The sequence below is a fragment of the Lampetra fluviatilis genome, chromosome 49 (assembly GCF_964198595.1).
Source record: "Lampetra fluviatilis chromosome 49, kcLamFluv1.1, whole genome shotgun sequence".
In the NCBI taxonomy this organism is placed as follows: Eukaryota; Metazoa; Chordata; class Hyperoartia; order Petromyzontiformes; family Petromyzontidae; genus Lampetra; species Lampetra fluviatilis.
In genome coordinates this window covers 9141716-9167106 of record NC_136323.1, presented here as the reverse complement: position 1 = coordinate 9167106, position 25391 = coordinate 9141716, and the positions used below count along the sequence as shown (strand labels likewise).

The 25391-nt window shown below is 54.2% G+C and overlaps 1 protein-coding gene across 7 annotated transcripts in view; it reads right to left on the bottom strand.

Moving 5' to 3' along the window:
• Positions 1–25391, bottom strand: part of LOC144948522 (retinoic acid receptor RXR-alpha-B-like) — a 143954-nt gene that overhangs the window by 6000 nt on the left and 112563 nt on the right. For all 7 annotated transcript variants that reach the window (XM_078878094.1, XM_078878088.1, XM_078878091.1 and 4 more), the window contains 5 exons: positions 23509–23774; positions 10094–10253; positions 7205–7384; positions 3132–3334; positions 1451–1580 (listed from right to left, as the gene is read on the bottom strand). In XM_078878094.1, the coding sequence (XP_078734220.1) occupies positions 1451–1580; positions 3132–3334; positions 7205–7384; positions 10094–10253; positions 23509–23774 (939 nt within the window). The remainder of the gene's footprint in view (positions 1–1450; positions 1581–3131; positions 3335–7204; positions 7385–10093; positions 10254–23508; positions 23775–25391) is intronic.

The window sequence follows — 25391 nt, the reverse complement described above, 5'->3', positions numbered from 1 at the left end:
ATTATATACACACATTGCACACACGTTACATACACATTATATACACACACACATTGCACACACGTTACATACACATTATATACACACACACATTACACACACGTTACATACACATTATACACACACACATTACACATGTTACATACACATTATACACACACACATTACACATACGTTACATACACATTATACACACACACATTACACATACGTTACATACACATTATACACACACACACGCATACGCACACTGTACAATGCACACACGCGTGCCTCAGCTACCAAGACTACTCTTGGCCTCACGTTAACCAGCGGCACGTGGTCAAGCGTGCAAACTCGGGACCCGTTTCAGCCTCGCGGGGCTCATCAGCAAGGCCTCTCGTCTCGTATCTTTAAGACCTCTTGGCTGTCCATCGGCGTTTTTGGCGCTCGTGCCACTTCACGTGGCCGTGGAGGGCAACGCGAGAGCCGCGCGCTCTGCCGCTGCAGCTGGGACACGTGCGGAGCGTGTCGGGTGTCGGATGGCGTTATCCCGGCTAAGCATCGGTGTCTCTGGGTGCGTCTCTCACATCTCCTCTGCGAGACGGCGACTTCCGGGTGCCGAACCCCTCTGGCGCAGGTGGACCGCCAGGTGGACCTGCCCAACGCCCGGGGTTCCAGGCTGGAGGGATCGATGTTGCAGCGGGTCCTTGCTGTGGTCCTTGAAGTGCTTTTGATGTCCCAGAGCGGAGCGTTTGGCTGCGCTGAGTTGGCCGTAGAGAACTCGACGGGGGAGGCGGTGATCAGGCCGTGCGGACCACCTGGCCAAGCCAGCGGAGGTGTCGTTTAGCCGCATTCGACTCAGCGCAGAACGACTTGGTGTGGAAGGATTCCAGGATGTCGATGTGCCGCCTATATGGTGCCCAGGTCTCTGAGCCGTAGAGCCAGGGTGGAGACACAAACGGCGTTGCAAAACTGCCACCTTGGTTTGGGTCTTGAGGTGACGGTTCTCGAAAACCCTGGCCCGTCCCAAGGAAGCCGAGGCTCTGTGTTGACGCGAGCGTGGATTTCGTCATCAAGTCAAGCGAGCGCGCAGGGGAGAGGGCAGAAACGAGGCAAGTGAAATTGGGAACCAATTTGATGTGAAGACCGCCGATGTTGAAAGGAGGGAGTGAGGTGGACGCGGATGAGAGTTGAGCAATTGTTTCTGTCTTCTGGGTAAGATGCGAGAGTCCTTGCCTACAACATTTGGCAGTTCACCAGCATTGAATCATTCAAGCGAGTCTGACTCTGCTGATGAGACAGTGCGTGTCGAAACCGGACAGACGACACTCGGACCGCTCGTGATCAGCCCCTTTGGCCGCCGATAACCATGACTGCCGAGGCGGGGCCTGGCGGCGGCACAACCAGAAGGGGTCACGGTGAGGGAGGAAGGAAGCCGTGGTGGTGGTGGTGGTGAGGGGGGGGTTACCGGCTCTTAGCAGGATCACTTGGTCGTCGAGGGGGAGCTCGGAGAAGTGCGGCACCCTCTTGGACCACTCGACGAGCGTGAAGAGCTGCTTGTCGGCCGCTTGGCAAATGTTCGTGACGGGGTCGTTCGGCTGCAAAAAACAAGACGTTGAATGGCTTTAGAAATTGTATATTTGTATATGTATATACGCACATACTCCCACCCCCGAATTAGTACCGATTGTACTGTGGGTGTCAGGTCACGGGACGAAGTTTCTCCATTCGAATATCTAACTCACTCGCTCGGTCAGGCTCACTCACACTCACTTACTGACTGAAGCACTCACTCACATGCAAACTCACAACAACAACAACAGCCGCCATTCGGCACTTAATGGCGGTAATGTCACCACGGTGCCTGTACCAGGCTATGTGCACTTTGAGGCCATGTGAAGTGTTCAAGGTCGATCTTGACACCACTGGTAGCAGTCTTTAGCAAGTCCCCTCAGCGCCACATCCTCCTGTACCGCATCAGTCCATCTCTTTTCCAGCCTGTGTCGTGCCCATTTAGCCCCCTCTATCTGGCCAAACAGAAGCCAATTAGGCATGCGGTGGCTGGGCATGCGGGCTACATGACCCAGCCAACGCAGCCTTGCCTGCCGGAGGAGCTCACCGATGAGAATGTGTCCAGATCTTTCAAGGATTTGTGAGCTCCTCACACAATCCAGCCTGGTTAAAATCTGGATGGATCGGAGGCAGGCTAGCCTGAATGTTCCGAACTGGCGGAGATGTTCCATTAGAGGGGTCCACGTTTCACAAGCATAGAGAAGGGAGGGCATGACGGCCGAGAAGACCCGAAGCTTCGTGTGGAGCGACAGACCAAGTAGCTTCCATACAGCATTACGTAGCCAGCCAATGAAAAGATAATGCGGCTCGACTGATTCGGAGTGAGACCTTTGCTGTCAAAACGGAGCTGGTCATAAGCACACTGCCCAGGTATTGAAAACTCTCCACTCTCTCCACAACTGCTCCATCACCAATTGGGAATTGAGGGGGTGGAGTGTTAGATGGCACAAAATACCCAAGCAGGTGCTTAATTTTGGTGGGGCTGATGGTAAGACCCCTGCCTCTTAGCGGCACGCTCCAGGTTTAGCAGCAGTGCCTCCAACTCCTCCTCAGAGTGAGCAGCAATCACCAGATCATCAGCATACATACCATGGTTGACCAATAGGGAGAAATCCCTCAACCGCACCCGGGCATCGATCAGCCTCCCACTGTATGTGTACCAGATATAAATTTCTCCGGAAGAACCATGAAAAGCTTCTCAGACTACGTGGTCAAAGGTGATGTTAAATAACGTGGGAGCCAGAGGATATCCCTGTTGCACCCTAACGTGAACTTCTGGCCACTAAGCTTTACCCGGGCCTTTACCCGGGCACGAAGAACAACCGAGAGCCATGGCCTATTGATGGTATCATAGGCCTTTACCAGGTCAATAAAGCAGAGATGTAGGTCCCGTTGGCATTCCCCAACACCTCTGCTGTAGCAGACGGACAGAGAATATGGCGTCCATGCACGACCACCCTTTCCTGAAACCACTTTGGGGCTCAGCAAGCTTCTCCACGGCATGTCTGGCAAGGCGATGTTGACCAATCCTTGCCAGGACCTCTCACACTCACGCACACACGGACGCACGAACGCACCGAGGTGCCGGGAGAGGCGGTACGGCTCCTGCCGCCGCCGCCGCCGCCACCGCCGCCGCCGGGCTCGCAGCCGCCCTCAGTCTTGGGCTCCACGGCGAGCTCGGCCTCCAGGATCTTGTCGACCGGCATGTCCTCGAGCGGGACGCCGCCCTCGCTGTCGCAGTCCTCGCGCTCCCTACCCCGCTGGCGCTCCTCCTGCACGGCTGCGGTGGCATCGGCAGTGGCGGTGGCGGTGGTGGGGCACAGAGTAGGGGAGGGGGGGGACGCTGTAGCCGCCGTCATGTGGACGCGCCGGCCGTCCGCGTGTCTGCGCGTCAGGTTGCTTTGTGTGCGCGAGTGCACGTATGGTGTGTGTGTACGTGGGTCTGTGTGTGTACGTGTGTGGACGTGTGTGGACGTGTGTCTATGTGTGATGTGTGCTTGTTTATGTACATGTGTCTGTGTGTGTACGTTTGTCTGTGTGTCTGTGTGCGTGTACGTGTGTGTGCGTGTACATGTGTCTGTGTCTACGTGTTTGTGTGTGTCTATATATGGGGAGCGGTAGTGTATTGGTTAGCGCGCTGCACTACGGACCTGGCGACCCGCTCACGGCCAACACCAGTGACAATTATCTGAACCGGTTCTGGGCCTCCCCTAGGTCGACTCAGCCTCAAATGAGTACCTGGTGCGGTGTGTAAACATCGCCATTGGGGAGACAAAGGCGGTCGGGCGTGGTGCTGGCCACCCACCCCCTCGTGTACCGTTCCCGACTTCATATCGCTAACAGCACTTGCCACTACAGTCTGTTAAGGCTATATGGGGGATCTTTGTCTTTTTGTGTCTGTATGTGTACGTGTGTCTGTGTGTCTGTGTGTATCAGGGTGGTTATGTAACAATTAGCGCGCTGCACTACGGACCCGACTATCTGGGTTCAATTCCGGTCACGGTCAACACCAGTGAAGATTATCTGAACCGGTCATGGGCCTCTCCTAGATCTGCTCAGCCTAAAATGAGCACATGGTGCGGTGTGTAAACATCGCCACTGGGGAGACAAAGGCGGCCGGGAGTGTTGTTAGCCACCCACTGCCACATGTGCTGTGCCGGCCTTCATAGGTGCTTGCTAACAGCACTTTCCCTAACTGTCTGTCAAAGGCTATACGGGGGATCTTTGGCAGGGCGGGTGTGAACCGGCGTGCAGCGGGAATCGTGAGGGACTGGAGGTGGTTGATGTGGGATGGGAGGGATGGTGACTTTTGAACGGTTTCAAGCAGTGGGAGGCAATTGTTGTTATTATTACTACGATGATCACTTCGCTCGTTCACAAGCGAAAGCTTCACCGAGTCACGAGACTCCTTCTGAGGAGGGTGCTGCCAAGTTTCGTGCACGCCTTTGAGCTGGCCAATCACGCCGAGGGAGCTCCTCAGGGCCTTGATGTGCCGCACGCGGCGGGAATCGGCACCGTTTGATCCCGGCAACGACGTTGGGCGCGTGTTGGGGGCGTTCGACAAGTTCGGCTACCGATCGGAGCTCTCCCGTAGGGTCCCGATCGCCTCGTCCCCGCCGCGGCGACGTACGGCGCCGTCGTCTCAGTCCGCGACTCGGTTCACAGACCCACGGTGGCTCCGCCCCGCGCATAGCACGCCCGGATACCCAGCCCGCGGCGGCGTTCTAAGCGAGCGCCGGTGGGACGCGATCGACGGTCGCCGCAGCGCTTCCCGGCACGCGAGCGGAAACGGCCGATAATCTTGGACGACGCGCGATGCCCGAATTGTTTTGGCGACAGGTAGATTATCACCTCTCATTGTGTCTTTGGTGGGGGGGTGCGGGAGGGGGGTGCATCTCCCGATAACCAAACGAGGGGCACCGGTCTTCCAAAAGGCCCACACTGACAATGTCAAGCTTTCATCACCCCAAAATCCGCCCCATCTTGTCGGATTGTGTAAGCTAAGCAGCTTGGAGCCTGCCTAGCACTTCATGAGTGCTTGCCGGATGCTGCAGGCGTGGCGCTGCAAGGGTCAGAAGGTGGCAGTGTCGCGTCGTGCCACCCCTCGTGCGAGTTGGGCTCTCCCTGGGCTCTCTCGGCCCGACGGCTTCTCACAGTGGCTCCTCACTTCACTTAGGGCTAAGTCGGCCTAGGAGAGACTCATTACTGGATCCTCATTTTAGGCTAAGTGGACTGAGCGGTGCTTCCACACGGGATCTGCACGTCCGGTCGAGCACACTTGGGCGGTGGCCCATCGCCCAAACCTTCGTTCCGGCAGTGGACTTCAGCCTGGAGAAAACTTTAGCCTGTAGTGAACTTTAGCCTGGAGCGGACTGTAGCCTCAGCGAACGTCAACCTGGAGTGCACTTTGGCCTGGAGCCGACTTTAGCCTGGAGCGGACTTTAGCCTGGAGTGGACTTTAGCCTGGAGCCGACTTTAGCCTGGAGTGGACTTTAGCCTGGAGTGGACTTTAGCCTGGAGTGGACTTTAGTCTGGAGTGGACTTTAGCCTGGAGTGGACTTTAGCCTGGAGTGGACTTTAGTCTGGAGTGGACTTTAGCCTGGAGTGGACTTTAGTCTGGAGCCGACTTTAGTCTGGAGTGGACTTTAGCCTGGAGTGGACTTTAGCCTGGAGTGGACTTTAGTCTGGAGTGGACTTTAGCCTGGAGTGGACTTTAGCCTGGAGTGGACTTCAGCCTGGAGCGGACTTTAGCCTGGAGCCGACTTTAGCCTGGAGTGGACTTTAGCCTGGAGTGGACTTTAGTCTGGAGTGGACTTTAGCCTGGAGTGGACTTTAGTCTGGAGTGGACTTTAGTCTGGAGTGGACTTTAGCCTAGAGTGGACTTTAGTCTGGAGTGGACTTTATTCTGGAGTGGACTTTAGCCTGGAGTGGACTTTAGTCTGGAGCGGACTTTAGTCTGGAGTGGACTTTAGTCTGGAGTGGACTTTAGTCTGGAGTGGACTTTAGTCTGGAGCCGACTTTAGCCTGGAGTGGACTTTAGTCTGGAGTGGACTTTAGTCTGGAGTGGACTTTAGCCTGGAGTGGACTTTAGTCTGGAGTGGACTTTAGTCTGGAGCCGACTTTAGCCTGGAGTGGACTTTAGCCTGGAGTGGACTTTAGTCTGGAGTGGACTTTAGTCTGGAGTGGACTTTAGCCTGGAGTGGACTTTAGCCTGGAGTGGACTTTAGCCTGGAATGGACTTTAGCCTGGAGTGGACTTTAGTCTGGAGTGGACTTTAGTCTGGAGTGGACCTTAGTCTGGAGTGGACTTTAGTCTGGAGTGGACTTTAGCCTGGAGTGGCCTTTAGTCTGGAGTGGACTTTAGTCTGGAGTGGACTTTAGCCTGGAGTGGACTTTAGCCTGGAGTGGACTTTAGCCTGGAGTGGACTTTAGTCTGGAGTGGACTTTAGTCTGGAGTGGACTTTAGCCTGGAGTGGACTTTAGTCTGGAGTGGACTTTAGTCTGGAGTGGACTTTAGCCTGGAGTGGACTTTAGTCTGGAGTGGACTTTAGCCTGGAGTGGACTTTAGTCTGGAGTGGACTTTAGTCTGGAGTGGACTTTAGTCTGGAGTGGACTTTAGCCTGGAGTGGACTTTAGTCTGGAGCCGACTTTAGCCTGGAGTGGACTTGAGTCTGGAGTGGACTTTAGCCTGGAGTGGACTTTAGTCTGGAGTGGACTTTAGTCTGGAGTGGACTTTAGTCTGGAGCCGACTTTAGCCTGGAGTGGACTTTAGTCTGGAGTGGACTTTAGCCTGGAGTGGACTTTAGTCTGGAGTGGACTTTAGCCTGGAGTGGACTTTAGCCTGGAGTGGACTTTAGTCTGGAGCCGACTTTAGCCTGGAGTGGACTTTAGTCTGGAGTGGACTTTAGCCTGGAGTGGACTTTAGTCTGGAGTGGACTTTAGTCTGGAGTGGACTTTAGTCTGGAGCCGACTTTAGCCTGGAGTGGACTTTAGTCTGGAGTGGACTTTAGCCTGGAGTGGACTTTAGTCTGGAGTGGACTTTAGTCTGGAGTGCACTTTGGCCTGGAGCCGACTTTAGCCTGAAGCGGACTTTAGCCTGGAGCCGACTTTAGTCTGGAGTGGATTGTAGCCGGCGGGCGCACCGCGCTCACCTTCGCGCTTCATGCCGGTGTTGAGGCACTTCTGGTAGCGACAGTACTGGCAGCGGTTGCGCTGCCGCTTGTCCACGATGCAGCCCTTGGTGTCGCGACACGTGTAGGTGAGGTCCTTGCGCACCGTGCGCTTGAAGAAGCCCTTGCAGCCCTCGCAGCTGTACACGCCGTAGTGCTTGCCTGGTGCACGCACGCACAGACACCCCATAATATATGGGGTTTTTTGGGTTAGATCGCGGAAATATATATCATGGATGACGTTGGTCGCAAAAGCCTATGTGTTAAAAAGACACCCCGCGTAGCCTCGACGGACTGTCGGGGCAAGAGCTGTTCGCGAGTAGCGCCTACGAAGGCCGCGCGGGTGGGTGACCGGCACCGCGCACGCCCGGCCGCCTTTGTCTCCCCAGCGGCGATGTCTACGCGTCGCACCGGGTACTCGTTTGATGTCGAGTCGACCCACGGGAGGCCCGGGACCGGTTCAGATAATCGCTACCACCAGTGTCGTTGGTGGCCGTGAGCGCGAATAGGACTCGGGTCGCCGGGTTCGTAGCGCAGCACAGCGCTCACCAGCTGGGACGCGCGGGCACAGACACGCACGCCGCACTCACGCGCGTATACGCAGAGCATACATAAAGATGGACAGAAGCGAGAATAAAACATGCTTACCGATACACAAAGGGAGAAAAACACGAGGATATGACAGAAATACAAATAAAATCAGCCCTACGTGACACTCTGTGATTACAAATCCAGAGTGGGAACGCAAACAAAGGGAACCAATTAATGTGGTGGTTGTTTTTTTTTCCCCCCGTGGTGGCTACACGTCCATTAGAACTCTCATCGCGGGCTGGAGAGCGTGGGGATGTAGGCTGCCCGGGACGGCAAGAGCCAGGGGCGGCACGGCCACCGCCGATTGTTCACTGGACACGAGAGCACCGCTGACTCGTCGGCAGCCACAGCCCACACCCAATGGAATCCCATTGAGAACACACACACACACACATAACATACACACACAGAACATACAACAACAACCGCCATTCGCCACTAAGTGGCGGTGACGTCACCACGAAGCTTGTGCCAGGCTATGTGCACCTTGAGGCCACGTGAAGTGTCGAACGCCCGCTGGCAGGAGGTCACGGGGCAGACCCAGGTGCCACGGGTCGACTGACTGAGATGACCGAGATGATTGGCTGATGCACCACCTGTGCCCCCTACTGTGCCAACTTGCTGTGCTTTAGCCACCCGGCGCTCCACTCGTTATTGTGAGCGTCGCTCCTCCGCCCTCCGTTGTTGTTGGAGGGCGACTGCCTCCAACTGCCCAGTAGCGTCCTTCACGAGCCTCCTCCACAAAGGCCGATCTTGACACCGCTGGTACCAGTCATCGGCAAGTCCACTCAGCTCCAGGTCCTCCTGTACCACATCACTCCATCTTTTCTCTAGCCCATGCTGCGCCCGTTTAGCCCCCTCGATCCGGCCGAACAAAAGCTGTTTAGGCATGCGGTGGCTGGGCATGCGGGCTACATGACCCAGCCAACGCAGCCTTGCCTGCTGGAGGAGCTCACCGATGGGATTTGCCCAGATCTTTCAAGGATTTGTGAGCTCCTCACACAATCCAGCCTGGTTAAACCCAGGATGGATCGTAGGCAGGCCAGCCTAAATGTTTCCAACCGGCGAAGATGCTCCATTAGGGGGGTCCACGTTTCGCAAGCGTAGAGAAGGGAGGGAATGACTGTGGCCGAGAAGACCTGAAGCTTCGTGCGGAGCGACAGACCAGGTAGCTTCCACACAGCGTTACGCAACCGATGAAAAGATATTGCCGCTCGACTGATTCGGAGTGAGACCTCTGCTGTTAAACTGGAGCCGGTCATAAGCACACTACCCAAGTATGGGAAACTCTCCACTTTCTCCACTACTGCCCCATCACCGATTGGGAGTTGTGGGGGTGGAGTGTCAGATGGTACAAAATACCCAGGCAGGTGCTTAGTTTTGGTGGGGCTGATGGTAAGGCCCCACCTCTTAGTGGCACGCTCCAGTCTCAGCAGCAGCATCTCCAACTCCTCCTTTGAATGAGCAGCTATTACCAAATCATCGGCATACATAACGTGGTTGACTAATAGGGGGCCACCCCTTGATCGCACCCGGGCATCGATCAGCCTCCCATTATATCTGTACCAAATGGAAATTCCCCCGGTACAGCTATTGAAGGCTTCACGAACTACGTGGTCAAAATAGATGTTAAATAAAGATACACACACACAGAACACACACACAGAGAACATACACACACACAGAACGTAAACACACACACACACAGAACACACACACACAGAGAACATACACACACACACACAGAACATACACACACACAGAACACACACACACACAGAACATACACACACACAGAACACACACACACAGAACACACAAACAGAACAAAGACAAAGATCCCCTGTATAGCCTTAACAGACTGTTGGGACAAGTGCTGTCAGGAAGCACCTATGAAGGCCGGCACGGCACACGAGGGGGTGGGTGGCCACGACCAGCTGCCTTTGTCTCCCTCGTAGCGATGTTTACATACTGCACCAGGTACTCATTTGAGGCTGAGTCGACCTAGGGGAGGCCCAGGACCGGTTCAGATAATCGTCAACGGTAATGGCCGTGAGCGGGATCGAACTCGGGTCGCCGGGATCATCGCGCAGCGTGCTAACCGATGCACTACCGCTCCCCACACACAGACACACACAGACACACACAGACACACACAGACACACCGACAAGGAGGCTTTGAGCAGAGCCAGGCGCGAGCAAGCGGACTGGGCGGCAGTGGCCACCGGCTGTGGAATGGGACCGTCCGCCGCGCTCGCCGGGACGAGCCGCCGCGTTTACCGGAGGAGCGGTCGCCGCAGATGGCGCAGATGTGCTTGGGGAGGCAGAGCGGGTTGGGGAAGGGCAGCGGGGAGCCCAGGCGGATGTTCCCATGCAGACCCAGGGGCGGCTTCACGTCCTCCGAGCTGCTCACGCTGCCCATGTTCATGCTCGAGTTCATCTGCACAGAGGGAGGGGGGGGTGGCGGCACGGATTCGTCACCCGGCGCCTCTCTCCATCTCGCCCGTCCACCACTCGCATTCACGAGCGTACACAACGCCCGCGGTGATGCCACGCTCGGCCCTGCTTCACCGCGGTAACAATCGGGGGGCGGCTGCCGCTGGGTTTTGCGGAAGAGAGGGAAGCCACGGACGACCCCGGTTGGCGGCTTTGTCCCGGACGCAGCCGGGGCGGTGGAATTGAGGGTTGCTGTGCTCCGATTGAGAAAAATGATAGCACAGGTACCCCTCGATTTACGAAATTTCGCGTTAACGCAACTGACTAGTCGCGGACACTTTTTCAATGAACGAAACCGAATTTTCGCGTGAACAAAGTTTCATTCCGGCCACACGCGCCGTCAGATCATCCAACGAGAGGCCACCCGGGCGGCTGCGTCGTCATCGACCCGCGACAGCGCCACGGCGTCCCCGCAGTGGCAGCAGCGACGCCTCCACGTCGCCCCCGCAGTGGCAGCAGCGACGCCTCCACGTCGCCTCGCCACTCAATCCAACATGCAGGGCTTTTGGCGAGTTCCATCAGAAGGTTTATTTTTACGACACCAGGAATGACGTTCACCCCAGAGGTGAGTAACGAGAGCGAGTGAACTCCGCCTCGGCCCTATTCCAGCCGCTTGGATTGCGCCATCTTAAACGCATCTCACCAAGTCTTCCTCAAGTGGTTCGTTTCACTTCGACGAAGGGGACCTTTTGGCGAGACTCTAGCGGCGTGGTGGAACGCCCAAAGCGGGTGACCTCAGGCGCCCGGGACCCACCGTACCCTGTGGGCACGTCAGGAGCGGACGGGCGGCGCAGGCGGTGCAGGCGATTTGAATCTCGCCGCCGCTCTTAGCTGCCGATTGGTGCAGGAGTCCCGAGTCTCCCCGTGAGTGATTCCCACGTGAAAAATATCCATCCGCTGCCATGCGATTGGCTAACATCACGCAGATATTGGCCGATGGTAAAAAAAATATAAAAGGGTGGGGCGTTTCACGCAGCGCTTTGCTAACCAATGGAATTATGCGACCCACGGATGGCTTGCCAATGACTCGACGCAGTGATGAACTCCTAGATGAATCGATAATTATCTAACGTGGCTGTCGGCTCGACTGAGCAGCATCGGTACAATAGACACCTCGATTCGGCTTTCACAAGGCCATAGATGGGCAGAAGCACACACCCCTATGGGCAATGCCACTGCCTAGCCCCTTCCAAATATTGGCAGATATCCGATCGCTGATTTTGTTGTACCGTATGTAGCCAACCGTGATCATCAGAGGTGGGGGGTAAGGACAACAAACAAGATACCAAAATGCCGCTCATTTGAACGGAGAAGCAGGAACCACCTCTGAAGTCGAGGAATAATTCCTGGGTCGTGAACGAATCCACAATCTTGTCACCGATGAATCGACAAAATAAAATAAAAATACAAATTTATTTTTGCACTAAGGAGACGTCAATGGCACCGGCCATCATGACGCCTGGGTCTGTGCACGAGTCCCATCACGCGTGCAAGAACTGATTATTCACAGTTTTATGCACAGGACATGCTAATGTTACATTTACGGTAAGCTCAGGGAAAGGGCAATACTGTACAAGGCGGGAGATGTCATATGAATGGGATGGTAACACAGGTGGCAGTGGTGACGGCGGTTGTTGTGGTGATGGTGATGCCGGTAGTGCTGGCTGTGGTAATGAAAATGGCGATGGTTGTTGTAGTGGCGGTGGTGATGGTGGCGGAAGTGATGGCGGTGGTGGTAGTGATGGCGGTAGTCCTGGTAGCGGTGGTGATGACGATGGTGATGGTGGTTGTTGTAGTGTGGTGGTCCTGGTAGCGGTGGTGATGGAGGCGACGGTGGTGGTTGCCAATGTGATTTATATTTTAGTGGCGACTGTGATGAGAATATCACCATGAAATGCAAGGAACAAAACAGGAAACTTTGAGTCTATCCCTCGTGGAAAATGAGTGACCAAGCACCGATCCCGTGGCATTGTGTTCCAACGCATAATTAATCACAAACCCCACAAAGCAATGCATTTATTAAAAAGAACACTCTGTCATAGCCCTAATTATTTATCCACACGGGCTTTTATGAAAGTAATAATAAATAAACGGGCTTTGTTTTTTACTTAAATGAAATTCGGGACAAAATGTCAAATATTAAAATGTCGATGCGTTTCCTAGCGCGCCCTCATGCCCGCCCAGTTTGCGAGCCGCTGCGTTCCGCGCACACACACAGACACACACACGCACACACACACACACGCCCACGCACACACACGCACACACACGCACACGCACACACACGCACACACACACGCACACACACGCACACACGCACGCATGCACACACACGCACACAAAGGGAGGGAGAGGCGGTGCACGGGCCGCAGCAGGCCGGCAGGGAGACGGCGACAGGCGCAGGGCACAGAGGGGGACCGGGGCTCACGGGCAGCGGCGTGCGGTAGACAACGATTGGCAGAAGCGCACGGGCGAGACGGATGCACAAGAAGGAGGAGCGAGCGATTGAATGACCAAGACAAGAGGGATACGTGGGGCTGACGGAAAGACACATTTGCAGACAATGAGGTGTCAACGCAGACGGACAGATGGACAGACAAATGTGCAGACATGCAGACAGATGGATTCACAGACTGGCGAATCGATCAACAAACTGGCTAACTGATGGACAGCTGGACAAACAGCCAGAATCATTGACACACAAACAGATAGACAAGACCAATAAACTAATATACAGCCATACAGATAGACAGACGGACAGGCACACACACAAACAGACAGACGTAAACATAGAGACACAAAATAAAACACAAAGACTGCCTGATCAACATACCAACCGACAGCCAACTGAATCGTGTGACGCACAGATGTTAAAGTGTATTTAGAGACGTAAAGGCAGGCAAACAAACACACACACAGCTGAGAGAAACGCAGCCAGACAGACAGATGGATAGATAGACAGAGTGAGAATGTCTAACGCACAAAGACAAATAGACACGTAAAACTCACAGGGACACAGATGGACAAGAGACAGAAATAGGCGTGCAGACAGACGGTTGAATTGGAGGGCTCGGAGAACAAGTCACGATGACACGAACACAACGCCTCAGCGTGACCACATTTGGCATGGGCACAGGGAGTGCGGAGCGGAGAAACCAACGGCAAAATCGGCAGCGGCTCCACGTCGTGGAACCTCCCCCGTGACCGCGGCCTAACGCCCCACGACCGCAGGTGGCCATCCGCGGTGCGGCGAACGCAACGGCAATTTGCGTCGCCCCTTTTCACTCCGACAAACGCGTGCCAGCGCACAGCCACCGCGGCGGGCTCCTAACAGTGCGCGGCGTGGAGAAGCCAAAATCTCGAATTCGCGTCTCGGACAGCTCTCCGTGCTGCCTTCCCGTGCCGCCCCCCTGTGCCATCCCCCCGTGCCGTTCCCTGTGCTGCCCCCCGTGCCGCCCGGCCCGCAGGACGGCGGTGGCGCCCGCCCGCCGATCATTGGCCACGAATTCGCGGTGTGAATCCGAGTGGCCGTCCCCGGTTAGTACAGCGGGGGTGCCACGGTGGCTCGAAGATGTTAACTGCCTCGCCTGGTATGCAGGAGGTTTGTGGAGGTTTTTTGATCCCGACTCTGACGCCTGCTGTACATTTGGAGTTTGCATGGTGCCAGAAAGATGTGGCACTACTTGAGCATATTGGCACAAGACAGAGGAAAGTGGAAACAAATGACAAAATGTGCAGTGGACACCTACAGGATATCTGCCCAAGGACCGTGATGATGATGTTCTTCTCCCCGTGGTCGCGTGGCTTTTTCTCCGAGTCCTCCGTTTTTTCCCTTCAGATTGAGAACCGCCGTTGCGCGTTTTCAGTTATTTGGCTGCCATACATTTTTGCGTGATAATAAACCACTTCATTGAGCTATTACTTGTGGCCAGGTCGCTTCTGAAAAAAAAGCTACGTAGCTCAGTGGGGCCTTACCTGGTAAATAAAAAAAGTAGTTTTTAGTTTAATACCGCGGCGTGCGTGCGTGTGTTAACCGTAAAAGTACAGCTACGCGCCGTCTGCTTCCCTGTGGACGGTGAAGATTCCGTAACGTCGCTCACAAGGGGAAGCCATCATGTGCCCTCATGACGGCTCACACAATAGAAAATCGCACACCGCAATGCACGTACGTTGAACTTCTTTCGCACCGTACGTAGCCAACCGTACTAATCGGAGGTGCGGGGAACGACAACAAACTAAACAAAACAAAAAGCAGTTCTAAAGAAATGAGTTTTCCATCGAGACGATGTAAAAGTGACAGCTCCTGTGACTGCATTGTAACCTACAGCGCAGTCATCGCACGCTGCTGCTGCTACTGCTGCTGCTACAGCAGCTTCTGCTGCTGCTCCTGCTGCTGCTACAGCAACTTCTGCTGCTGCTATAAAAAAAAATACCACTTGGCGAGACCCCTCCTGCAAACAATCATGAGATTCAGCGTTGGCCCTCCTGGGTAAAGCGAAAATAAAAATAATAACATGACTCAGCTCTGCCATTAAAGGGTTTCAAATCCCCCCTCCGTGCGCTGGACCACGAGATACGACCCCCTCTCTGTTCTCCGTGTTTGGCTCACAGCGATGGCGTCGTCTTGCTCTAGTTGAGATCAGAAGCAGGTGGATCTCTTCACAATTCTGGCAAATCGCCTGATGATGCTGGTTGTTTAACACGTCGGCTTTCGCGACCAACATCATCCATAAGAAGTTTTTTTAGGTTAGATCGTGTAAATATAAATGTGTCATGAAACCCACCACCGCCACACAGCCAATTAGTAAGGTTTGTCACGTAAACAGTACATGCCAATTTGTTATTAGTACAGCACGCCGGTGTGTTGGAGAGCAAATGCACAAAATGTATAATCTGAGTACGAAGTTTCGCCAGTAATTACAACTAGCATCATCAGGCCTGATGATGCTCGTTATTACTGGTGAAACGTCATGGTACTCAACTTGTAAATTTTGTGAATTCACTCTCCAACACAAACTGGTGGGCTGAAGTCACTAATTGACCACGATTTGTTTAAGTGGCAAATTTTACCAGTTGGCTGTGTCGGGTGGTGGCGTATTTAACGGCACTTTATTATGAATAATATTGGTCGCGAAAGCCTACTACGTGTTATACTGGACGATGAGAGGTCACAAGAGGGCGCCTTTGGTGCCGTGCCTGTAAAGTCACGTGGCTGTGACTTTAGAGTCTTTTCTCTTCACTAATCCAGCTTCAAGCCGGTGTGTGTGTGACGGGGGGTACACACACACACACCAGTCCTGCCAGCTTGTCGGGTTGCGATATGTAATTGTCCTCCGCTAGAGAGGCCTCTCTGTAGCCTCTGCACGAAACCGCTGTGAGCACGGTTTGATCTACGTACGGTGAGGAAGAAATCCAACATCCCGTGCAGACATTATCCCCGAATACAAAACTCAAGCTCCAGCCATTCCCCGCATTACGGCTTGGCTGACTCACGAGATTTAAAAAACGACAAGAACTGACACCAAAACGCAAATGTAAGACGTACGTGAATGTCCTTCCAGGCAGCACGTTTCTGCTCGCCAAACAAAAAAACACAATTTGTCATCATATGGATTGGACTGGCCTCTGCCACGGGAATGTGGAGTTTCCATCTGCTAGCCGAGGACCAGAGGTGGAGATGAGCAGATGCCAAGTTCTGTACTCCCACGAACGGACGATGTGATTATGGCTCCCTGCAAACAGAACTCAACGTACAAACAGCTGAGGTCAACCAATGTCAAGGTGTTATGCCACCGCACACCCAACACACACAAACGACAAAGATCCCTGCCCCCCCGTGTAGCCTACCCAGGCTGTTGGAACAAGTGCTGTTATCAAGCACCTATGAAAGCCGACACTGCACACGAGGGGGAGAGTGGCAAACACCACGCCCCGGCCGCCTTTGTCTTCCCAGTGCTGATGTACAATATGCTGAACTTCTTTCGCACCGTACGTAGCCAGCCGTGCGAATCGGAGGTGCGGGGAAGGACAACAAACTAAACACAGAAACAGTCTAAACAGCATACCAGGTTTTTGTTTTAAGGCTCAGGCAACCTTGAGGGAGCCCCAGGACCAGATAAAATATACACCACTGTGAATGGTGGCGAGTGGGAATTGAACTCAGGCCACCAGGTTTGTAGCATTGCACTAACCTATGTGCCACTACTGCTTATATATACAGGGTGTTTAAAAATATGGACACAATTTCAAAGCAGTATATTTCACGATGGCAACATGTTACAATTACACAAAAAGTTACAAACGGTTCAGTGAGTTATCAAGTTTCACTAACCATTTTATAAATGCTCTATGTGCCCTCCACCTGCTGTACGGACAACATCGAGACGATAGTTTAATTCGTCCCAAACATCTCTCTTCTCACGTTTTCCTTTGAGGTGCGTGGTCGCCCTGTGCTCTTCCCCTTACATAAATAGCCTGTTTCCTCGAATTGTCGGTACCAACGACGAATGCTCTTTGACTTTGGCGGATCAATGCCAAAACGCCGTTGAAACGCACGCTGCACCGCAATTACGGATTCAGTCTTGCCGAACTACAGAACGCAAAACGCCTTGTGTGTTGCGGGGTCGCCGTCTTGTGAATGACTGAGGCTAGGGGCTGTTTGTGCGCTGGGAGAGGCATCTAGCGGTGATCATTTTAAACTCTATGCCCCGCCCTCTCTATGCCCCGCCCTCTCTATGCCCCGCCCTCTCTATGCCCCGCCCTTTCAAGTGGTAAGAGTTTCATTCATGGGCGGTTCGTGGTTGCAGAGATATAGCGATTTCAAATCGGGTCCATCATTTTGAAACACCCTGTACAACACATACAAACATGTGCACACATGCACACTCATATTCTGTATATATGGATGCTGGGTGTGAGTTTCATTTCTTGGATCATTAAATGATTTTAAATTCTACTCAAATATAAATTTTAAGGCAAAGCCCCATCAAGACAACTATATTATGTTTCATTTAAACATTTTTAAGTTTTAATCATTTAGCAAAACTGACGTCAACGTATCGTTGAAAACGTTCACGTGACGGCACTTGGTGTAAAATAGCCAACACACACGGCGGGGGGGGGGGGGCGCTCTTGTGAGGAAGAGAATCCAGAGTTTTGCATCCTGTCAGCAGGGTTGGGCTTCTGCGGACAAAACTAACCGAGAGCGGAGAGACTCAAGTGGTAAGCGGTGGGAGTTTGAGGCAGGGGCAAGGTCTGTTCCTGCACAGATCTCAAGAGCTGGACGCCACAGCAGCCAGAAGGGAGAGAGAGGAAAGCTCGGATTTCTTTGGCCGGCTAAATTGTCTGCACCTACGTTGAACTTCTTTCGCACACCAGCAGGACAATGGAAGCTTCGACTAAAAGCTAAAACTATTTTTATTTTGCCAGGTAAGGCCCCACTGAACTATGTAACTCTTGTTCAGTACCGACCTGCCCATAAATAATAGCCCAATAAAGTGGCTAATCGTGTGTAAATTTAAATCAGCCACATACTCTAAAGTGTGATGTTGATTCTATATGTGAAGGGAAAAAACGGACGAGCCGGAGAAAAATCCACAACACCACGGGGAGAGTGAACACGCAAACTCCAAATATACAGCAGGCTTCAGGGTCAGGAGCGATCAATCCCACGACCTCCTGTATATCAGGCGAGGTAGTTAATATTTCGCCACCGCTGTAAGGGAATTGTCGTTGTTTATGCCGGGTGGTTCGGAGGGCTCATGTCATGTCAGAGCACCTCCGATTGGCACAGTTGGCTACGTACAGTGGTGCGAAAAGAGTTCAACATTACATCCAGAGCGCTGCTGAGATGCTGCGTTCAAGCCCATCCCAGCCACGCAAAGCAAAATTGCTCTCAGTTGGGTCACGAACGACCGCACGCATGAAACAAAAACATCTGAGATAAATTTCGTTTTGCTTCTCATGTCGGCTCTAAGAACAAAAACCTTAAAACCTGACTGGCATGCAGAGATCACTCTTGTCAGCACAGGTAACAGTTGAGAACGAAGTGGAGGAGGAGGGCAGATGACCGAGATGGGCATTGGCGTGGCAGCTGGAGGTGGTAGACAAAGCGGGATGCCGACCGTACAACACAGAGCCTGCAAGCTGGGGCATCAGACTGCGCGACAGCTCCGGCAAATCTGGCAGAAGGAAGGTAGCGATGGCGAGGTGCGCGTGCGTGGTGATCGCTACGACCTCTCGATCATTCCCGTTATTTCGCCCGCCGCTCGGCTAAAACGCAGCGCTCCGGACGTAATTTCCGTGACCTTCTCCCGGTGGGCAGCCCTTTCAACGGCGGGGAAACGATTGCCCCCCCCCCCCCTACTTTTGCGGGTGGCTACTTTTTTTTCTCTACCAGCAGAGTTATTATCGACCAGCTGCATGTTTCTGTTCTGCGGGAAAAATGCCACATCCCCCCTCCTCCCCCCACCCCGGAGGCCTCAAAATGTATTGACCTTTGTCCGCTCGCTCGCCTGGCATAGCGACCGTCGTGGAAGTCGCTGGAAATCACGACAGCGCCCCGTCAAGCGGCGAGCGAGGGACAACTCCAGCAAAAAAAAGTGACGTTCCGGCAGGACGGCACGGTGCTCACGGTGGCAGGCTTTTGGGTTATATCGCAAAAATATAAATGCGTCATTAAATCCGCCACCACCTGACACAGCCAATTAGTAAGCATTGTCATGTAAACAAAACATGCCAGAGTCTTGATTTTAACGCGCCAATTCGTTACTAGTTCAGCACACCGGTACGTTGGAGAGTAAACCCACAACATTTACAATTCAAGTACGACGTTTCGCCAGTAATTTCAAATCCTCGTGCTGTTTGAGTCTTTAACAGCGGGGTATTTATCCCTCTGTTTAAGAGACCTTTCAAGGTGGATGTGTCAGGTGGTGGCGAGCTTAACGACACATTTATAAAAAAGCAATCTAACACCAGAAACCTCTATTAAGGGCAACCGCTGGTTGATGACCAACAAAGCTGCACTCGTTGTAGAGACGAGTAAAGAGATGGCGATGATCACAAAGTAAATTACTTACCCAGGATAAGTCTCACCGAGTCTCAAGGCTCTGTTCAGGAGGGTCCTGGAATTAGACGTTTGGCCGATTAAATTTTTTAACGGATGAGCGCTGTTCTCCTTGTAAATTGGAGAAGCCATTGAAAACCAACGAGCGAGCATGTGTGTGTGTGTGCGTGTGTGTGTGCGTGTGTGTGTGTGTTTTTGTGTGTGCGCACGTGTGTGTTTTTGTGTGTGTGCCGTGTGTGTGTTTGTGTATGTGTGCGTGTGTTTGTGTGTGTTTTTGTGTGTGCGCCCGTGTGTGTGTTTGTGTGTGCACGCGTGTGTGCGTGTGTGTGTGTTTGTGCGCGTGTGTATGTTTGTGCACGTGTGTGTTTGTGCCCGTGTGTATGTGTTTGAACGCGTGTGTGCGCATGTGTGTGTTTGTGCGCGTGTGTTTGTGCGCGTGTGTGTGTATTTGTGTAGTGTGTGTGTACAAGTACACTTTTGAGTTCGATTTCCATTGATGGCCAACACCATGGGCCTCCCCTAGGTCGACTTAGCCTCAAAAGTGTACCTGGTGTGTAAAAATTTAAACTAGGAAGACAAAGGCGGCCAGGCATGGTGCTGGCCATTCACCCCATTGTGTGCCGTGCCGGCCTTCAAAGGTGCTTGCTAACAGCACTTGCCCCAATAGTCTGTAAAGCCTTTGTGGGGGATCTCTGTCTTTGTACATGTGTGTGTGTGTGTGTACGCGCGTGTGTGCGCTCTGATGTGTGCACCATGCAGTTCCCGTAAACTTTATGAAAGGTTTAATTAGCATTTCCAGTCTCAAGTTATTAAGGGAAATGCGCTTCACTCGTCGCCTGCAGCCAAAAATGATCCGACTCGTTTCATATTCAGCTGCTGGTTAAAGCAGCAGCAGCAGCAGCCTGCACGAGGCGCTGGATTATTCTGGGCGTCACAAACAATAACATCAGCAACACGACGACCAATATAGCAACCACCACCAGCACCACCATACACCACTAGTGCCGCCAGCCCAGCAAAGACAAAGCTCCCCCATATAGCCTTTAACAGACTGGTGAGCCAAGTGCTGTTAACGAGCACCTATGAAGGTCGGCACGGCTCACGAGGGGGTGGGTGGCCAGCACCAACCCCCGCCGCCTTTGTATCCTTAGTGGCGATGTTTAGACACCACACCAGGTACTAATTTGAGGCTGAGTCGACCTAGGGGAGGCCCATGACCGGTTCAGATAATCGTCCGTGGTGTTGGCCGTGAGCGGGAATCGAACTCTGGTCGCCAGGCTCGTAGCGCAGCGCGCTAACCACTACGCTACCGCTCGCCATCACCACTGCTACTCACACACCACAACCACCACTACCACGACAATCAAGATCGCTGCCAACAAAGACAACAGATGCCCAATATAGCCTCAACAGACTGTTGGAGCAAGTGTTGTTCGGGAGTACGCATTACGGCCGGCACAGCACCACGCACGGGGTGCCTTTATCACCCCCCAGTGCTGATGTTTACAATTTAACACGGAGGCCTAATCTGATGTTTACACCGCACCAGAAACTCAATTTAGACTGAGTCGACCTAGGGAAAGCCCATGACCGGTTCAGATATTCGTCACTGATGTTGGCTGCGAGTGGGAATCAAAATAACGCTGCGCCACCGCTCCCCAACAATACCACCACCACAACCAATACCACTGTTAACATGACCACCGTTCCCACAAATATCATCACAACCGCCACTGTTGTATCACCTTCTCTACCACCACCTCTGCCACCATCACCACCAACAACGCTGTCCACACTACCACCATCACTACAATCACAGCGATTCTACCATCACCACCACCACAACGGCCACCACTAAAGTACAGTACCGTACCAACCACTTTGTGAGCGTCAGTCACACCATCACGTGCGATCTCTACGGTTACCTCCTGCACGGAGCCAAACTCTCACTCAAGGCATTGGCCAACAGCATCCCGGTGCAGCACACCCCACCCTGAAACGGAGTCCTGAGACTCGGCGAGGATTTCCATGGCAAATCGTTGGCACGGCGCTTGTCGCAGAGGTTCGCGGTGAGAATCCCAGAGACCGCAACCGGTAAATCCCGCGGTTGCCACAGCAGTCGCAGCAGTAGCGACGCCACGCACCGTTCGCTTTGCAGCGGACGATACAAAAGAATGGGATCCCGTGACGTGTCGTTCGTGAGAGAGGTCTGATGCCTGTCGGCATCACGGTCCAAATTTGGCAAATAATAATTTAAAAATGTTTTGATATTGCCCTCCAGAAAAAGTCACACTCCTCTCCTGGGTAAACAAGCAGAATAAAAATAATAAGACACAAATGATACAATGAATGTGATTGCCGTCTTTGCTGCCTGTGACAACGCCGCAAGGTTGTCGTGTCCGGTGGGGTTGGCGGTCTCAGCCAAGTCGACGGCTGGGAGCGCGGTGGTGGCGCCGCTCCCTGTCTCCCTCTCTCTCTGCAGTGGCCACGTACGGCGAAGGAGAGCCCCCTAGCGCTGGGTGATGGAGCCCTATTGGAGTGACTCGAGGGGGAGTTTCGTCGGCGTCGACCTTCCGGAGCCGTTGTCTGGCACGGGGTGCGGCCGCCCGCCGCCCCGATGAGTTCCACAGGGGACGATGGTCCCCCCCGACACCCCCCCCCCCTCATGTACGTGACCCTGATACGGCGGCTACAACAGAGAGGGTCTGACCGCAGCTCGGTGCTCAGAGCGCTGATGACGCAGCTGGGAGGCCGTTAAGTCAAACCGCTACTTGGGATCAACTCGGTCCATCGTCGTCGTCGTCGTCATTGTAACTCTGGAATGATAAAATGAGAACCACTTTCTGGGAAATCGATAAAGGGTTGAGACTGCAATCGGCCACGGGAATGTGGAAATTCCACCAGTGGCCCCGGGATGCTGCCACTTTCGCCCCATGATGCGCCAGCAGTGGTGCAGTCGTGAAGGCGCCGCTGCGGCGGCCCGAGATCGATTCCCGACCGTGGCTAACATAAGTGGCGGACGGTATCCTGAACCGTCCTTGGGCTTCCTTCGTCGCCAAAATATACTGACCAATATGGGTGTAGTATGGCCAAACAACTGCCCAAGACTGACACAGCACTAGAAAGGCCTTCATCCAGCAGTGGATCAACAAAGCGGCTGTACTTTGTTACGAATCATTGATGCTTCCGTGAGCAGCACGACTTGATATTTTCTTTTTTTACGATATTGATTAGGCAGGTAATTTATTCTCTGTTATCGCAATGATAATGCAGTTTTTATTGGGAAAAGAAAAACATCTGCAGGCAGCCCCGTGCAAGCAAGAGGCGCAGGGGTTTTGCGGAGCGTGAGAGGAGAGACTGTGGGAGCACGTGCGGCGACGTGAGAGTAAGTGGATGTGACATCAGCCCCGCGATGTGACACACCACACCGCAGCATCTCACTAAAGCACGGGACCTTGGAATAGATTGAAAGTCAAAGCGAAAAAAAAATGTCTCCATCGTAACTTTCACTTGCATTATTTTGTTTTTGTTTTTGGCGGTGTTATTTTTAACTGTCTATTTTTGCACGCTACGCCAAGAGACGAGGAGACGGGTCTCCGATGAGCTGGCTTGACGGCAGACTCACAGACTGGCCTCTCCGATAGGACCTCCAGACAACAGGTCGGTCCTCTGATTATGCCATGAGACAACAAAGTGAAACAAAGATCTCCGATGGCGGGGGTCTCCAGGTGGCCGATGTGGACCGATCTCTGGTGACGAGCTCTGTAGGCGGCGACCGCCGTGACGGGTGGCAGAGTGTGACCAGCGTGGCGTGCGTGTGGCGTGCGTGTGGAGCGCGGTGGTGTAGCGGTTAGCGCGATGCGCTTTGAACCCTGGCGACCCGAGTTCGATTCCCGGTCCTGGGCCTTCCCTAGGTCGACTCAGCCTCAAATGAGTACCTGGTGCGGTGAGTAAACATCGCCACCGGGGAGACAAAGGTGGCCGGACGTGTTGCTGGCCACCCACCCCCTCGTGTTCCGTGCCGGCCTTCAAAGGTGCTCGCTAACAGCACTTGCCCCAACAGTCTGCTCAGGCTATACGGGGGATCTTTGTTTTGTGCGTGCGTGCGAGTGCCTGCTCGTGCGTGCGTGCGTACCTGCGGGCCGCCCATGTAGGACACGCCGTGCTGGGAGGACGGCGGCGTGTGCAGGTTGGGGCCCACGGTGGAGGAGGAGATGACCGGGTACGGCGAGCACATGCCGTTGAGCGCGGGCGGGGAGAGGCCTCCGCCGCCCATGGGCGACGAGGAGGAGGAGATGCCGTGGTGGGGGAGCTCATGGTGCAGGCCGTGGTGCTGCGGGCCAGCGCCCATCATGTGGTGGTGCGACAAGACCGGGGGGCCGTTCATCTGCGCTGAGGGATCTGCGAGGGGGGGGGGGGGTCCACAGTGACGGTCACTCAATCTCTCCCTCTGTGTGCCTCGCGACGGCCGTCTGTGCCAACGCTCCCCTCTCTACACGGCCCTCTCCGTGCTCGACGGCTCTTACGTTGCAAAACGCGAACACGGCGGTCGGAAAAATGTTGCCGGCACCAAGACCAGCGGCAGCGGCAGCAGCAACAGTAGTATCACAACAATAAACATCATTATCATCAGAAGCCGCAGGGAATCATCATCATCATCATCGTCGTCCTTTGCCTTTCTCTCCGCGGTGTCGACTTCCCTTGCGCAAGCGCGGTCCCACGCGGGTAACGCGACGACATCTAAAACGGAACGAGCGCTCCGTCGCCGAGGGGCACGGCCACCGGTAACAAGAAACAGACCCGAGTGAGCGATAACAAACGCGAAGCCAGTGGAGTGAGCGTCGGCGTTGTTTATATTCCCCGGGACGGGTCGAAGCAAACATCCAAGACGGACGCCGTGCCCAGGGCACGCGGCTCATGCGCACCCACAGGGGAGGCTCGAGAGTTGAAATCCTCGACTCGAGCCCCGTCCTCACCGTCAAGTTCGGAGTGAGTAAACGAGGGAACAAATTGGCGAGAAGTCCACAACTGTCGCTCCTGCGGATATGAGACCGTGCGGACAAGACTCCCGAAGCCGCCGGCGAAGCTGGCCGACGCCCGGCGTCCAGACGGTCGCACCCCGGCGGGGCCGCGTCCCGGCCCCAGCTCGGCTGCTCACGCTGCTTGGCTGGGCTCTCGAGCCGCTCCGCTGCGTTCAGTGGCGCGAATGAGCGAGCGAGCGAGCGGCCGACACGTGGCTCGGCTCGGGCTCAGCTCACGGGGACACACCCTGAGCTTGGCTGCGACCCTGGCTCAAGCTAAGCGTGGCCCTGAGCCACGGCTCGCTTAGAGCCAGAGCTGAGCGCGAGCTGAGCCGTGACCCAGAATACGCGGGCCTTAGTCTGACCACCACCGTCACCACCACGTGCAGCGATGTCTTCTCATCCGCCTCACATTCGACACGTCCCTCAAGCAGCGCCCACACAACCTCAGCGTCCCCATCCACCCTTGGGTCGTCTCCTCCTCCGTAGTCCACTTCGAGGTGCTGAGGGCAGCGGGCCGGCAGCCTGCAGCTCTTTCAGGAACTGCTTCGTGGCGTTACTCATTAAGAGACCACCCTCTCGTGTTCACGTGCGTTGCGGCTCGACAAAAAAAATTCGACAAAAAAACCTCTCTTCTTGTAATTTTGATTGCCGACCCCTGGGTTCAGGGGGTTCGTAATGGCCTCGTCAGAATCACTCGGTGGGATTCCTGGATTCGGCACGGTAATTCATCTCTCGCGATGGAGCCCGGTCCTCCACGGCAGCGAGGCCATGGAGTTCGGCCTAACCACGAATGACTGCCCCACGACACAATCAACATCATCGTCATCATCGTGTGGAGGCAATTCTCACCCCGACCGTGAGGGACGGAGCGTGGGAACGTGCAGTGCACGGTACGTAGCCGACCGCGCTAATCGGATGCGTGATTCCGTGGCGAATACCGCTTGGCGTAGACCAGGAGAGCGAGCGAACCCACGGAGAGGCGTGAAACACCGCT